This window comes from Bacillus rossius, chromosome 15, assembly GCF_032445375.1.
Source record: "Bacillus rossius redtenbacheri isolate Brsri chromosome 15, Brsri_v3, whole genome shotgun sequence".
Taxonomy (NCBI): domain Eukaryota; kingdom Metazoa; phylum Arthropoda; class Insecta; order Phasmatodea; family Bacillidae; genus Bacillus; species Bacillus rossius.
Window position 1 is genome coordinate 14,805,714 of NC_086342.1, and position 17,937 is coordinate 14,823,650.

Below are 17,937 nucleotides of genomic sequence, written 5' to 3' on the forward strand. Positions count from 1 at the left end.
TATATTATATGAAACTTAGTAAATATATGTTGAAAATGTTTGTGCAAGAACGAATGCAAGGTAGGAAGCTTATCGTGTTGAAATTTCAGGAAAAGTCCTTACATAATGGTGATGTCAACTATATATATATATATATATATATATATATCATAAACACTACATAACAGAGGTATTATGTAATCAATAGTTTGTGACTAATATTTAACTGCCAATAATAAATACTTCAAGAAAATATATACCGATAAATGGTTGAACACACAACATCGGTATACAACAACTCACTGACTGATACACACTTATTTCAAATAATTTATGTACAAAAGCAAAATTTTTTTTATGTTTTAAATGTTTGTTTGATCTTTATTTATAAAATGTTGGAATGATAATGCTACAGTTACTAAAAACTAAAAAAAAAATATTTTTGCAAAACTCCGTTCCCCCCGAGAAACCCCCGGAATGGCCACCGCATGGGGAGCCCAAGAAAAGAAACGGGCTCCCCATTTGGAAGCCACCTGGAAGGTTTTTTCCTGTTACACCCACCGTTTCTTTGGTAGCCTGACTTGTTACAAGGGATTGTATTCCTACCAGAGAAAATGCCACCATTTTGTCTGGGCAATCCGCCTTGGAGGAGCCGGGGCGCGAACCCGGGTCCTACAAGTTACAAGGCAGGCGCTCTACCCCAGAACCAGAGTGGTAGAGCGACTATCGGCAGTCTTCTTAACACTGACATGATGTTATTCCATGAGTTTACTGTAGTTTCGTGTGTCCTTAACACGTGCAGTACGTGTTGTAACATCTAACCTCGGTAAGGAACAAATTTATGTATTATTATGTTCTTCGTTCAGCATAAATTGTGTAATTTCATAATAGTGAAATATAATTTGTATAACTAGTCTGGCAATTTTTTAGTTGATTTTCTGCAAACAAACTTACAGTCCCGCTGTACAATAATTATATAGAACTATAGACTAGTAAAAAAATATCTAAAAAGCTTGCACTGTCGATTTTAAAGTTATTTTGAAATAAATGTGAGAGTGTGTTTCGTTAAAAACATGTGTGTGCATACAAGCATGAAGTTATTGTTTAACATTTTATTTATTTGGTTTTAAAGGCACAGAAAAGTTAACCTTGTTATTTCACTTTTGGCTTTTTGTTTTTGTTTTACCGTGCTTAATATGCGCAGCCAATACTGGAAAGCTATTCAAACAACTGTTTGCAAATATGCATTTTCAAAATCTTAAATTAAGTACTAAATCAATTATAGTGTTGGAGATGTCAAATTAAAAGGTACATTTCATACTGACATCGCCGATTATTTTAGGTAATGATAGTACTGACCTTGAATCGATCAGTTTCTGAAGACTGAGCAGGAGCATAAATGTTTTATTTCATACAAACGAAATCCTCAGAAACTTAATTAAATCATCGGGATTATTAAACATGTAATTCTTTGAGTACACAACTACAGAAAGTTTTTATTTAATATTTGTGCACATCGCAGTGACATCGCTATTTAATTATTTGTAATATTAATTGTAACAAAAATTGGAAATCGGTGTTTTTATTTTGGATGTGTAATATTTCTAGTGTAATAGTATAAAACATGTATTATGCCCACAAAAAGTTAACCCCAACAGCCCATCAGAAACATAATGTGGGTATTATTAAAGATGTAGTAACGCAAACATTTTTTTGTGAAATAATTCATGCTTAAGTTTAGTTTATCGTTCTTTTGATAGACATGACGTAAAATAAACTCAATTGAATTGCCACCTCAGTACGATAGATGACTATACACATGATGGTGATAATCTGTCGTGGAATTTCAAACATATTATATAAATCATGCAATATTTTACTTACTTAACCATTGGTTGTCAGGTAATTATGATTTTCGGTCACTAGATAGCATTTCATTTCAACTAGTGATCTGAAGTTAAAACATTACTTAGAATCACAAGACTTTGTATGCTACTTATTTATACAAATTATTTCTAAGATAATATACATAATTTAATCATGTCTTTCGAGTATTAGGACTGTATGATCGCGTTTTAACTTATGTTAGTTTTACATTATGGCACTTTTCCGTCGCCCCCCCCCCCCCCCAGCGGAATTATTCGATTATGGTAGTCTTTCAGTATGGTAGTGTTCCAGAATGGCAGTCTTACAGTATGGCAGTCTTACGTCGACCCCCGTCAATACAGGAGGAAATGTGCCATGATGGAAAACTACCATATTTTTATTTTTACAGATCGTAGTTATAAGTATACAGTGCTGCTTCCTATAACCCATTTTTGGAAACATTTGTTTCTATTAGTGCGCGATCTGTTGAGTTAATTTATGACGGAACTACAGAAAGTCACCGTGAGAAGCGCTATCTGTAACCTTTTAAGTTAACCTAAGAAGAAACTAGGGGGTTAACAGCGCTACCTAGCGATGTATTCTTCACACTACTTCGAGAGCAAAGCAGCTGTACTCATTCCATGGAGTGTATAAGGAAATATGGTAAAATTCCGCCTCGTTCTTTGAAATTATGGGAGTTTTCCGTTATGGTACTTTTCCGCCTTTTTCGAAGAGGCCAGGCGGAATACTTCTATTATGGTAGTTTTCCAGTATGATAGTCTTCCGTCGCCCTGTTGAAACCCTATCTACCGTAGGAGGCTATTGGGTTTCCATGTAATAACTTAAAAAATTAAAATTAAAAAAAAAACCGCTGGTGTGGGCACAAATAACCTCAAACAATTTAACTGAGCCCACTTAAGCAACATACCCTACGACCTGTCCCTAAATCTGTTAGGTAGCCGTGGCAGAGGTAAGACAGCATTGTACATTGTTTTTATAGTATCCTGTTTTACAGCCAAAGAACTTGGCAGAATTAATGAACCGCTAAGAGAAAGTTTTCTTGTGAAATACTCTTTAAAAAAATATATATTTCTTTTTCATCCAAGTGCCTCATTAAGCCACTGCTATAATAACCGTACATAGTGATGCATTTGCTACTTTAAAGTGTCGTTAACGCTTACACAGTTAAAAGTTTTTACCTTCAATTTAATAAATAACGATGGTTACAAATTATGTAAGGATCTTCGTAAATTTACTGCTTTCTTTACTATTTTAGTTCTTAAAATAGTACTTCATAATCTGAGTTCGCGTGCTTTGGACATGAATCTTAAAGGAAATCCTTCGTAAATTACCAAAACATTCAAAAACTGGTTAAGTCTACAGCAAGAACGCTCTTAAATTTGTCTACTTGTGTGCTTACCTTTGTTTACAACGAAACATTCTACTGGGTAGATAAAATACGGCGTAGTTTCTAGGAAGATTCAGTTATTTTAAATTATGAAGAACTCTTCGTTTATTCGAGCTAAATTCTTCGTTGATAAGTCCGTAAATTTACTGTAATTTCTAACAGTGTAGTAGTATACAGTAACTCCACTGTCTTGTGTCATTCAGTTGAGCTAATTTTCCAGTTATGGGAAAACATTAAAAAGATAATTTATTTCAATAAAAATTATTTTTTGACGTGATAACGTCTAATAAATCGATGAACGCCGGCTACACGTACGAAAAGGGATGACTCATTGTCCCGTTACGCACATTGTCCCGTTACGCTGTGTCCCGTTACGCTCATTGTACGCTTGCGCCGCATCTATCTCTCTTCCACTCGATTGGAACAACCATCGATTTGAATTTTTCGAGGCACATTAAACTTGAAACACTCCCATTCGTTTCCTACTTTTCCTATCATCGTCCTATCCTTAACAGAATAACACAGATTGGAAGAAGTTAAATAGCAAACATGTATAAAAGTTATAGTTAAAATAATCTCTTCGTTAAAGTAATAAACATAGTTGAATTAAATTAAATATTTCATTTCACTCCTTCTTTGTATCCATACAAAATAGTGATAATTCAATAAAAATGATTTAATTTTATTCATAAAAGTATGCAATCATTTCATCAATGTTTTGTTATGACGTTGTCACGTTAAACTATCGTCCGTAAACCGATTTTACAGACAACCAATTTTTTTTTAATTTTGCCTTTGAATTAGGGAGAGGGGAAATAAACGACAGCTGTCACGGGTGGGACATGCATTTACAATCGTTTATCTACATTAACAAATGTACGATTACAAGTCTGAAAAAACTAAAAGCGATTTTTCAGTTTTAATATTAACAATATTATATTCAGAATGTTTGCTTGCTATCTAACGAGCTGTAGAAGAGAACCCAAGAGAGAATCTTCGGTAAGTTTTAGATTACTATTTAGTGTAACACACGAGACAAAAGTTGTCACGTGTGGGTCAATGTACACTCGTTGAAATATTTAGTACTCCAGTATTCCAAAATATGCGTGGCAAATAAAAGTAACTGAACATGTGGAATCACTAGAGAGACAGAAATTTTGCTGGTACCTACGTCCGGCCTCAACGTAGAATTCAAAGTCATGGGTGTGCTCAACCCCTGCTTGCTTTCCCATTGGTTTATTTATTAGCGAACATTTTTTTAAAAATCTTTGTTTAATTGGCACTACCTGGGCATCGTTGGCTCGCGGTCGTAGGAGGAGCGTGTCTAAAGAACTGCGGTCCAATCATGAGCACAGTGCGTTAGTGTTCATGTTCTCATTTCAAATTGCAAATTAATAGAGACCGGAAAAATTCGCGGATTCATTTCACGATATGATAGAATCCAAACAACTGTACCTTTATATTGCTTCTCTGATTGGTTCACAGTTTATCTGAAGGACTTTGAGCCAATGAAAAACCTTCAACCAAAAAAAGCATCGAATCGCAAGCGTCCCAGTTGACAGGTATCACGAGTCAGTAGCCAATAAGCAGGTGGCATTTGAACGAGTGTGTTGGGGATTATGGAGTCTATCCGAGAGGTCATGCAAAGCGCGAATTTTTACAGTCTCTACAAATTAATGAATGCGCGAAATTTCCGTATCTCTAGAACACGTGCAGAGTTAGAAAAAAATACGCGGGTTCAATGACCCCCAGGCTAGACTTCAGGATCCTCTGCATGCTCGATCAACCGTCACCTGTCCATTGGCTGCTGACCCGTGAGGCGTCTCAACCCGCTTACTTGTGATTCGACACTTCTTTGACCGGGGGTCTCTTTTAGGTCCGCAGTCCTCCAAGATTAACGGTGATCCAATACAGAAGCAGCTCAGAGGTGTAATTATTTAAATTCTGACGTGTCACGAAATGATTCCGCGAATTTTTTTTTCCTGTCCATACCAATAGTATCGGATAGTGAACCTATATTCTGTCGTAGCTGCTGCTGTTTACTAAAACGTATTATCTGTGCAGTTGTCCTTACTGCTCAGTTCCGAGCACGGTGACCAGGTAGCAGCACGATGATGCACGAGAGGATGACACATGGCAGAGTGATTCTGCAGTGGCTGGCCACTGCCTTCCGCGTTACTTAAGTGAAGTAAAACATAACACACAATGCTGAACCGTCGCTGTAATATTTTCATTTCCCTGTAAATGGAACAGAAATATTCATGTAAAATTTGCAAGTTCGCAGTAATACTGGGTTAGGATTCTTACCCGGGCATTTATGCTTTGTGTTAGTCCCAGTACCTCCAATAGCTAAAAATTATTTGTAAACCGTTTCCTGAATAGCTTTCCAGTATCAACTGCGCGCACAATGAGCATGATACAACAAAAAAAAGTCATATTGTTGAAAAAAAAGGGGGTTGTCTGTAAAGACGGTTTACGGACGATAATTTTACGCGATAACGTCATAAGAAAACATTGATGAAAAATTGCATACTTTTTAATTTTCAAATATTATTTACAGTTTTTGAAAATTTTCTTACACGGTGGTTGGCCGGTTCTTGCACGCTCTGCTCAGGCGGAACGTGACAATGAGCCATGCTTTTTCGTGCGTGCAGCCGGCGTTCATCGATTTATAAGACGTTATCACGTCAAAATATCCAATTATCTTTCCCATGTTTTTTTTAAATATGCTTTATATATATATATATATATATATATATATATATATATATATATATATATATATATAATCATGCGTCAATCTACGAAAGGAATGTGCTCTGCATCATCTCGGAAAAAACGTATTTCATACATGCAATAACAAACATAGCCATGTTGTACAAAGTTGCAATATCTTTCTTGTAGTGTTAACAAAAACTATTTCTTGGCAACTGGTTTCCAAAAATTAATATTTTTTTTTCTTTATTTATCGTCTTTATTGGTGGCGAAGTTAAGGCGGTACGCCTTTTCTTACACTTAACCACTTTTCTGCAATTACATCAAAAAGGAATGTTTTCGTAGACGCGCAAGGAAAAATTTCGACCTGAGAGGCCAGCGGACAGTCCTCCCGGGCGATCGCGGGTCGGAGGACTTCCTGGGAAGGTGACCTCCGACTCGGGGATGGATGGCGCGGTGGTTGTTTTGTGGCGGGCCGGTCGGCCCTTCCCGGCCGTGACCTCCAGAGGGCCCTTCTTCCCCCGTCCCCCGCGCGCGCGAGGCATGCTGGGAGTCACGTACTACCACTAGTTGGAGAAAGGGGAGGGAAGGGAGCACAAAACACACGCGCCGGAGCAACAACGACGCATCTCCCACGCGGGAATAAAAGATGCTCGGAAGAATCCAGATGGACCACACGTGCTGGAGGGAAAGTGAAGCCAAAAGCGTCGGCTGCACACATTTCGCGGCGGCTGGAGATTTTAACGTACGACTAAGACACGAGCACGTCTCGCCTTTGTTAAAGAACGGGCGACATCACTAAGTATCTCTCGAAGAAGCAAGCAACATTCTCACAATGTACTTTCCTCTCATCATGCTGTGCAGTCCCGTCGTGCGAAGTGTGAAAACTGTTAAGACTTTTATCTTAATTTTTTTTTTTTTGTAAAATTTAACAGGGGAATAAAATGTATCTGAAAGGGTTTTTTTTATAAAAGTCACCATGATTTAAAAAATCTGCTTCAAACGAAATCTTTAGCGATTATATACTACAAGGCCCTACGGAACCATATTGTCGGTCCTCTAGTGTCTAGTGTAAGCGAAATAAAATACAAAATGCAAATGTTCACAGACATCGTATTGCTCTAACCCTAAACTGGAAATCACATTTTGAATATATTTTTTTATTGACGCCAGTAATTTGCTATTAATTTTATTTCCAACCTGGCTATATGGATTACTTTTAAACATTTGACATGTAGAACAACAGCCTAGGGTATAGCAGCTTTTTGCATTACGGGTTATAGTAAACATTTAAGAATTAAAGAAACAGTCTTTGTGTCACATTTAAGTTTACCGTTTTCAGGAGGTAAGAGTAAAATTAATTATTTAATAAACGTATAATACATAATGCCTGTCTCGTATGCAGCCAGTTTTTTTGTAACTCATGCTGTCTTAGATTATATGCAAAAATAGCACAATTTAGACTGTCAATTGGTCCATTAAAATGTCATTAAGTTATACTGCAAATTACGGACAGAGATATAAACAAAAAACCACCCCCTGCCCCCAAATACACCCTACGCCCTTGGTACACTCTGTGCATGACAAATTAATATTTTTGACAGGTACTGCAACAAACATTTAAACTTTGACAGCTGAATATTTTTTTTATAAAACTAACATAAAACTAACTAAATAATTATTTATAGGCCTATATGTTTAGCTAGTCGGGTGTTAAATTAATGTGTACTAAATTTATTTATTAAGTCACAATACTCAGCTGTCAAAGTCTAGATACTTCTTGCAGCGCCTGTCAAAATAATCGCACATTATTTCGACCAGGGATACATATTTACTCTTTCTTTTGGTTAAAAGTAATACCTATGAACCGTATAGTTACAATATGATAATATGGGCCACGAATCTAAATACAGACCGTACTAACACACGTAAAATTGAGGAATACTGCTCGAAGAATTATTTTCTTAAGAGTTCACTAACGTTTCGGTCGGCACTGCAGTCGCCATCATCAGAGTAGCCTTCTCCTACTGAGAGTCTGGGAAGTTTATTTCCTAACGTTTCGGCCGATACTGCAATCGTATCTTCAGGGTGGAAGTCTCTAACTGGGGATCTTCGAAGTTCGGTAGACACACGTTTCGGTCGACATTTAAGTCGCCATCTTCAGGGTGACAGGTAGTCTCGTAATGATAATGATGGTATTGGAAGTTCCCTTCACGAACGTTTCGATCGGCACTGAAGTCACCATCTTTAGGGTAGCTGTAACCAACTGAGGGTCTTGGAAGTTCTGTTGGCTGACGTTTCGGTCGACTTTGCAGTCGTCAGGAAGGGAGGCAGTCTATTATTGAGGGTATTGGAAGTTCACTTCATGATGTTTCGGTCGAAATTGCAGCCGCCATATTCAGGGAGACAGGCTGTATCCTAATGAAGAAATGGGAAGTCCGCTGGACCGACGTTTCAGCCGATACTGCAGACGTATCTTCAGGGTGGAATTCTCCCACGGAGGGTTTCGGAAGCCAGACAACGGCCGTGGAAGTCTAGGGACTTTGTTCCCCAAAGTGTTTCCGCGACAGAGTCAGTAACACGCAGCTGCGGCTCCAGTTGGACGGAGGCCGTCGTGCGAGTTGGTACGTTGTCGTCCGGGCAGCGTGTCTTCTTCCATATACGGAGACGTCTGGGGGCAACGGCGCGCGGCGTTGCCAGAAGTGACCGGGGCGGGCGAGCCACGAGTGAAGGCCCGCACACACCAACAGTCGTGGCCTGATCAGTATAACCTTTGAATATATATACTGTATAGAAGTCCCCAGCCCAGGTTAAAATTTCTAACACGGTTTTGAGGTAGTTGGTTAATTCACCGCCGCAATCACCACCATCTCTAGGGCATCGACTTGTGGTGGTCCCTAGCGGACAAGTGTCGAACTCTTCAAACACCCCTTCCTTCCCCCTCCCGTTGAACGACCTTGAGCTGCAGTGAATGATAGGTGGGGGGTGCGGGGAATGACAGCGGGCGACAGTGCTGCGCTCTAACGTGTAAATAACAACTAAGACGATACAGGGCGTTACGGCAGCGCACTGCAGCGGTGAAGTTCCCAAGCTGCTCATCATACGCTTCTGAAAAACGTAGAGTAAATCCTATCCACTCGCGACTTCTATACAGTATATATATTCAAAGGTATAACTGCATAAGGGATTCCTCCCCCTTTTGGTTTGGTAACCCAGCCCTCTTGGCGTGAGCCCTACCGGCCTAGGGGCCCCCACGGGCGTGGATACGGATACGCCGTATACGCGAAACGGGAGAGGTGTTGGAGATCCGGCTATGCCCAGATGCCGAGGCTACCCATCCCAGCTTAGACACCACCGTCACCCCCTGCCTCACTCAGCTAACCAGACAATTGGCTGTGTCCTAAGCTCTTAGACGTTATCAGCTCTGCTGATGCCAACCCCAATCTCCCACATCCCACTGGGACCCCTCAATCACCCAGTGAACCCGTGGTCCGGTGGAGGTCCTACGGTAGCCTGATCAGTCGGAACTGATGGCTTCCCATCGAATCTGACTGCGGGGCTCGAGAAATCCCCAGTCCGAACTGCCGTGTGTGGGAACACCGTCTCGCCTGTCCAGTATGTCAGTCCAAACAGTCCATCAGCTGACATTTTTGTCGTGTCGTGGCAGACATCTTTGTTTATCCTCTTTGACCGCTTTGCTATTTTTTCCCCCCCTTTTTGTAACCAAAAGTGCAACTGAAAAACATCCAAAGTTTCTTCCATATGCTACGACGGAACCATACAGCCACCACAAGGCTGATCGTGCGTGGGTGGAGACTTCAGTCCAGTCCAAACTGTCGGTACGAACTGCTCGGTCCGAACTGGGAGCTGGACTGATCGTGTGTGAGGGCCTCGATGTGTCGGAGTGAGTTTCGGTCTTACGGGAGGTGCGCCCCCCCCCCCCTTCCTCCCCCCCCCCCCCATTTCATAACCACAATAACTAAAAGTCACTATAAATATATATTAAAAATAAATAAATTGCAATGCGTTGGAAATTCACAATATTACTTTTAAAATTTTTGACTCACCATTTAACTGGGAAGTATTTCCTACCTGCCACCCAAGAATCCGGTGCCATCCACAAATTCCCCATCCCACCCCTCCTTCCCCATTCTAAAATCTAAGTTGGATCCGCCCGTGCTGGAGCAGATGGTGCGGATGCCTATATAGCATTTGATTGGTTCACGTGATCTATGACGTCATGTGTGCTGATTGTTGCAGTCGCGTGAAGATGATCTGTCTGACCGGAGCTGGTACCATCTGCTCCTGACGTCATAAACAATATTCGCCAAATGAGAAACCATTACGAGTAGAAACAAACTTTAAAAAATCGCACGAAAATAATTAATTCCCGAACAAACGTTTTGATTGTACGTAGGTTTTCATCATTTCTTCTCGAACGTCGTTTTGTTGAGAGAGAAAAAATTCGACGGCTGATCCACGATTCCCTTTCCAGCCTCGCAGCGAGTGTTGCGTGTCTTGGACGCTTCCGGTCGATTAGCGGCCGCCAGGGGCCGCTGTCCAGAGCCGGCCGCGTCTGTCGCGCCTCGCCGCTCCACCGGAGAAGACCTTGCCTCGTCGGTTAAGGTTTGGAAACTTCTCGAAGGCTGCAACTGGCCCGACGAGGCTGCGCGGGATTTAACTGACGTAGTGAGAACATTCCAAGTCTTGAAGTAGTTCTTACTATCAGGCTTGGACGTCAAGATGGTAGTGTGTGCGTTGACGAAAAGGTGGGAAAGGGGTGGGGTGGTGGTGGTGGTGGTGGAGATTTAATGTGGCCCGGCCTACCAGGGCGCCTATTCGATTTTCGAGACATTATTTTTAACGCTTGAGTTCACCCTGGCAGTAGGACGAAAAAATACAAGACTATTTATTGCTAACAGCATTTTCACCCGAAACTTATCACGTGAGCCAGTCTCTCGGTAGTCGTCAGTGATGTGTGTGACATCTAATCTCGGTAACGACGATGGTTTTTTTCTCTCTAATTTATCTTAAGAAATATTGGCATTATTTCATAACTAATTCATCTTTGGTTAGTTTCATAAATACTAACGATGGATTTCTGGTGAATTCGCGTCATCATACGAGACAGTGAAATCTTTGAAATCATGTAAACTCGATTCAAAGGGTTTTTGGACCAGCACTTTGGATTACGCGCCAACTTTTATGATCCTAGAAATACAGCATTTTTTTTGTGGCAATATTAAATGTAAAAACTACTTAGGGCCTTGGGCTGGATCAACCATCGAAAGAAAAAAATATATATATAAGTAACAGCGACGGTAGGTTGTGTGCACAAGATTTGAACCACCATGTTTTCGAACCCACTGATCCACAACAACACACAGAACGGTCGAGCACATGGGAGGTGAAATGAAGTACTTTAAGTACCTATTATGCTCCAAGACGACTTACCAGCAATCAATAAACAAAATTTACCACTCGTAGATTATGTTAAGATATGATAGGTTAAGCAAAATGTTTTAGGTAGTAAATAATATTTTAAAAAAACCTAAAACAACAAAAAAAACCTTTTCAGTACTTGAATCATTTACCTAAAGAACCACGTGGTTAAGAATTACCTGAGCAAATTTACATCTCGATAATTTCCTACCACAATAAGATTATTAATTTTAAGGTTACAACTCCCACAGAAATGGCACCCTTCCATGTTCTTGTCCATAGCATAAACACAGGACCTATCTCCCACGCACGCAAACCGTTCCGTGTGTGTCGTGGATCAGTGGGTTCGAAAACATGGCGGTAAAATCTTGTGCGCACGACCTACTGTTGAAGTTACTATTTTTTTTAAAATTGTGAATCAACCTACGAGTCTAAATAGTTTTTACATCTAATCTTGCACAAAAACAGCTGTATTTCTGCACAAGGTAAAGACTGATTAATGTCTGGTACATCGTAAAACATGTATTAAGGACGAAAACAACAATCTTGGACACTCACAACGACTTAAAGTAGGGTTATTTTCTGAGTCGTGCGTTGAGGTCTCCTCCCGCTGACAAAAACCCCCGCCGCGCTAGCAGGTTGGCAAGCCTGCCACCGAGAGTGGCAGGCCTGCTCGGGGCCGAAGGCCCGGGGAAACGCGGCAACACGGGGCGGACAGCTTCTTTTATTCATTTCCTCTCTTGCTCTTCCAGCGAGTCCAAGTTATTTCCAGTCGATGACGTGGTCCACGCCGGCATTGGCAGAGAAAAGGTAGAAGGAGGGGGGGGGGGGGAAGAGGACAAGAAGAGAGGAGGAAGATGCTGCAGCTACAGACACGGTATCGATACCTCTAGCTCAAGGTATCCATACTTTTCCTTAGACACTTAAGGTTGGTTTTTTTTTTTTTTTTTTTTTTTTTTTTTTTTTTTTTTTTCACAGGCGAAAGGAATGAAAGCGAGCGAACGAAGTTTCGTAAAGGTTTTCGCTCTCCCTCACTCACTCAACTACATATAAGTTAATGGAATTATTGGAATTGACAACATACAACCAGATTTCGCACAACTTCCAACTCATTCCAATACAATTATATATACACACACAGCAAAAAATTTGTAAGATTTAAGATCCCCAGTAGAGAAAAATTGGGGGGGGGGGGGGAGATTTTTTCGTTTCACAGTTAAGATTTTATAACCTCAAGCGGCCCCCTCAGTGAGGAGGATTTTGATTCCGTGGGGGGCCAGCCCCCTCCCCCTCCCGATCTACACCTGTGTGTGTGTGTATAAAATATGTCATGATTTTTCAATTCGATACCGGCCAAAATGGACTCATGTATTGATTAAAGAGTATCGATACCTTCTCGCGTGTCTCTAAGCAGGAGAACAGACTAAGGTAAGGGGTGTTATGTGTGTTAGCGAGGCGGGATGATAAGTGCGACGCTCGCTGGTGCTTCTAGCGCGGTATAGCCTCTAAGCGCAAGAACTGGCGCGCAGTCTTTTCGTCGTCCATAGGAAAAGTGTGCAATTTGAGCGGTGGCCGTAACGTTATATGACGTAGAAATAAAGATAAAGGTGTGATGCAAGTCTCTTAAGTGCTTTCAAAGAATCTGTACCGGTTGTTTTACGCCCAAAAAACTACTCTGAAAATACGTCTTTTGGTCATTTTAACTCTTCTAAAAAAAACCGTTTAAAAACTTAATCCGAAATCAAAAGTTCTTTTCGGCCGTCAGCGAACTCTTAAATGCTTTTCGCAAGCAGACCCCGCTCGGATATCTTGAGTAGTTTTGAAATCGCGTTGTTTTTTTCTTCCTGAAGCTCTGCGCACCGCGTGTGTGTGCGCCCGGGTAGGCGAATTGAGGAGCAGTGGCGTAGCTGAGGTGACTGGCGCCCCTGGCCAGACTTGAAAATGGCGCCCCCTCTTGGATTAAAACAGAGGGGGGGGGGGAGCGTTCAGTAACCGCGAAACCGTCGCGGCGGTGCCCCCCCCCCCCCCCTGCTCCGGCGCCCCTGGCGGGGGCCATCCCTGCCACCCGCTTGCTACGCCACTGTATGAGGAGATCTGTTTCCGTGTTTATTTGGAAGAGTGAAAATGGCTAAGAAACTCGTGTTTCCAGACTAGTTTTTAGTTTTCGGGGCATGAAACACTCGGGGACAGATTGTCGAAAGGACTCGACACTTGTCCGCTAGGGACCACCACAAGTCGATGCCCTAGAGATGGTGGCGATTGCGGCGGTGAATTAACCAACTACCTCAAACCGAATTAGAAATTTTAACCTGGGCTGGCGACTTCTATACAGCATATATATTCAAAGGTTCCACCGCCGCGTGACGTGACGCACGGCGAGAAGCGCTCACCAGGTCCGTGCTCATGGTGTTGCAGGAGCGCAGCGGCAGCTTGTAGCGCACCGGGCTGCGCTGGCGCACGTACTCGGCCAGGCAGCTCGAGTTCTTGGACAGCCCCTTGGGGTACACCAGGCCGCTGAAGGCGCCGCCCTTCGTCTTGATGGCCACCGTGATGTCGCGGCTGCTGCAGTCGATGCGCACGTCCTGCGCCACCTCGGTGGTCGCTGCAACAACACCGCTCTCCTCAACAACAGCACTCTACTCGACAACAGCACTCTCCTCATCAACACTCACAACACTCCTTTCGACAACCACACTCTCCTCATCAACACTCTCCTCAACAACACTCACAACAATGTCCTCAACAACCACACTCTCTTCGACAATCACTCTCCTCAACAACACTCACAACACTGTCCTCGACAACCACACTCTCCTCATCAACACTCTCCTCAACAACACTCACAACAATGTCCTCAACAACCACACTCTCTTCGACAATCACTCTCCTCAACAACACTCACAACACTGTCCTCGACAACCACACTCTCCTCATCAACACTCTCCTCAACAACACTCACAACAATGTCCTCAACAACCACACTCTCTTCGACAATCACTCTCCTCAACAACACTCACAACACTGTCCTCGACAACCACACTCTCCTCATCAACACTCTCCTCAACAACACTCACAACAATGTCCTCAACAACCACACTCTCTTCGACAATCACACTCTCCTCAACAACATTCACAACACTGTCCTCAACAACCACACTCTCCTCGACGACAACAACACAAACACAAAATAGGATGTCGGTATGTATGAAATTGATAAACTCCGACACCGTTTGACCGATTGCCATGTAAGTTGGCACATCGATGTGTTGTTTGTTTTTCATGGAGAAAGTTTTTATGCCATCTATTTTATTTGTAACTCGCCGCTAGATGCTGCTGCAGCGCATCAACTTAATCTCAAATAACAACAAATGGTGATTGTGACTGTGATTAGTAATTGGTGAGTGATTTTAAAATGGAATAGCATTCCAAACACTTCATTGATTCTAGATTACGTACAAATGATCCATCTGGCAACAACGTATATACGTATATGAAAGGCACTTTAAGTGTACATTGATGAACAAGGCATCGCAAACATTCACTGATAACTAACATAAAATGAATTTTTTTCTCTCCATTACAGCTAAATGTGGTAATTTCTGCGGGAGACCCAGCCCTTGAATCAGATCTCGAAGATGAGCCAGATGCCACATTACAACTGGGTTGCGTTCTCTAGCCAATTGAAGCGCGCAGATAAATGCAAGCGTCGAAGAGGTCAAGGCCAAGAAAGTATGCACTTACCTACGACAAGTCTGAGGACCAAGAAGGTCAGGCTAACCTTTCACTTCCAAGATGTTGTCATACGGTACCTCCGAGAGAATTGTTATACAGTGCGTCACCAGCTAGTGTTAACTTTTTTTTTGGATTCGACTTTTGACCATTACCCCTGTCGACAACTACAAAAATATTTTAACTGAAACATAGCCTGCCTTTCAATTTTAACGCCTATTACGAGAACGTTTATTTTTTTTTAACGAAATAATTCAAGTCTATACGCGTGTTAAAACTCCTATACACAGAATAAAAAAATTCTGCACTTTTACGAAACTAGTTGCCAAGAAATGGTTTTTAAATACTACAAGAAACTTGTTGTAACTTTGTACAACACATGGCTATGGTTATTTTTGCATACATTAAATAAGTTTTTCGAGATAACACTGAGTATTTCTTTCGAAAATTGGCGCTTATTTTGATTCATGTTTCGTTCAAAAATAATTGTTTTTAAACCATGGAAAATAATATTTATTCGACTATTCAACAATTTGACTTTATTTTGGGTATTTAATACTGGAAATTTATTCAGGGAACGGTTTACAAGTAACTTTAACTATTGGAGTTACCGGTACAAAACAAATCATAAGCCTAAGAATCCGAAACCAGTATTGCTGCGAGCACTATTTCTTAGTGGTACAATAGTTTTCATGAAAATGTACAAATTTAAAAATATCTGTAAGTTTACATGAATATTTATTCTATCGTCAATGGGCATATCTCCCGTCGATAGAGAGAAAGGAGGGGGGGGGGGGGGGGGGTTTGTCATCCTGCCTCTCTGGAATTCCCTGGCATCGTCTGTGTTTCGTAACTAATTTAGTTTCCTCCATGTACCTGTCCACTGTCGGTACACGAATCACAACCATTCAGTAGAAAACGATTCCTGAATGGCCTTCTCTAGCAGAGAAAATAAAACGAGCATCTCGTCATGTCAGACTGAGCCCTAAGTTAAGGGGCCACACCTACCCGGGCACACGCACACGGTGTGCATAGTTTCAGAAGAATCCACGCAACATAAAAACTGCTGACGATATCCGATGCGGTGTTTGTCAGGAAAAGCATTCGAGAATACGCTGACGGCAGATGGGTAGTTCCGTATTCAGTTTTTAAACTGTATTTCCAGGAGACTGAAAATGGCTAAAAGTGCGATTTCGGAAATTTTCACCTGGTAAAGATCTTTGAAAGCACCCAAGGGACTTTGAATTACACCTTTATCTTCTTTACAGTTGCCGCTCACATCTCATGGTTGTCCTATGCACGACGAAGAGACAGCGCGCTAGTTCAGAGTCTTGCACTTAGGGCGGTATTCCAAGTCGTTCGGGTGAGGTATAGCGAAGAAGCACTGCCTTGTCAGGATAAAACTCTTGGGCCGTTTCCTAGAACGTGTCCAAACTCCAAACCGAATCCTAGCAAGGAAACAAATCGGCAACCGTTATAATAAACGTTACCCTGCGCGAGGCTATAAACTGGTTCCATCTCATTCTAGCGGACGTTCGGCAACCATCGATACAATTCTTACTGCAGAAATACTAGATATAGAAGCACCATCATACACAAAAAATAGAATGACCGTTCTAATATTCTCAAGTACTTTTAAAGGTGCGGTAGTTTTTTGTTTTGTAATGGCCATTTAAAGTGCACAGAATGTATTGCAGGATAGTTTCGCGATCATAAAGTTTCATTTGGCACAACAACACGCGTGGTACGTCCCCCGATGATCACGAAAGTGACTATACACGAGTTAATGACGTCAGACGCGGGTCCGCCATCTGGGCCGGGGGGGGGGGGGGGTAGATATCTCTGCGCATGCGCGGAATTTGAGGAAATGAACGCCAACGGATGTGTACACCAAAAATCCGTTCCCTAAAAAAAAAAAAAAAAAAAGGGGGGGGGGGGGGGACTGGCCGTTTCCCATCGTGCGGTAGGAATGTGGTTTAGTGGAATACGTGTAGCATATTCTACACTCGCTTATTTCTGTCTTGGAATGCCGGCGTTAGAGGCGACACTGCGCTAGAAGCACCGGCGAGTCAGGGCCGGTGCAAGGTAAATTGGCGCCCTAGGCGAAAAACCAGAATGCCTCCCCCCCCCCCCCCCCCCCGGGCCGGACACCCTAAAAAAAAAAAATTCCTTGCCTCAAAATACATCACGTAAGCCTAAGATTTTGTCAACAATCAAATGTAAGCAGGCTTGTTTTTTTTTTTACTTTTTTACTTATTACAAATCATAAACAGGTCACCGTGGACTTTAAATAATTACTTATATCAATATAAACATTCCGAACTGTTACAAAAACCCATTTTCATCTAGTTTCAATAATAGTTAAACATATTATATCAGGTGTTATGTGTCGTGCTGCGCCGCCCCCAGCTACTTGGCGCCCTGGGCGGTTGCCTGGTTCGCCTGTGTGGACGCGCCGGCCCTGCGGCGAGTGTCACACCACCCCGCCTCGCTGACGCAGGTACACCCCTGACCAGGCGGGAACCAAGGACTCCCGGACAGGCAACAGGCGGAGAAGCTATTCTTCCACCGGTCTCGGCGGGCGATCACGTGACGAGGACGGGAAGAAGCGGGGATTCCCCCGTGACGCCGTCCGATCGGCGCATCGCCCGTGCGGGAAAGGTCAGAGTCGCACGTCTTGCGACATGTTTTTTAAGGATAAGTCGCACTTGACATATTGATAATTTTTTTTATTTAATGTTTAACATCATAGCTCTCGGTATACGTCATCCGGTGGGAGTAATTTCGAGAATGTAACG

The 17,937-nt window shown here is 42.1% G+C and overlaps 1 protein-coding gene across 3 annotated transcripts in view; it reads right to left on the minus strand.

The window, feature by feature from the left end:
- LOC134539252 (cuticlin-4) overlaps positions 1-17,937 on the minus strand; it is a 156,534-nt gene that overhangs the window by 15,477 nt on the left and 123,120 nt on the right. For all 3 annotated transcript variants that reach the window (XM_063381067.1, XM_063381069.1, XM_063381068.1), the window contains exon 4: positions 13,801-14,012. In XM_063381067.1, the coding sequence (XP_063237137.1) occupies positions 13,801-14,012 (212 nt within the window). The remainder of the gene's footprint in view (positions 1-13,800; positions 14,013-17,937) is intronic.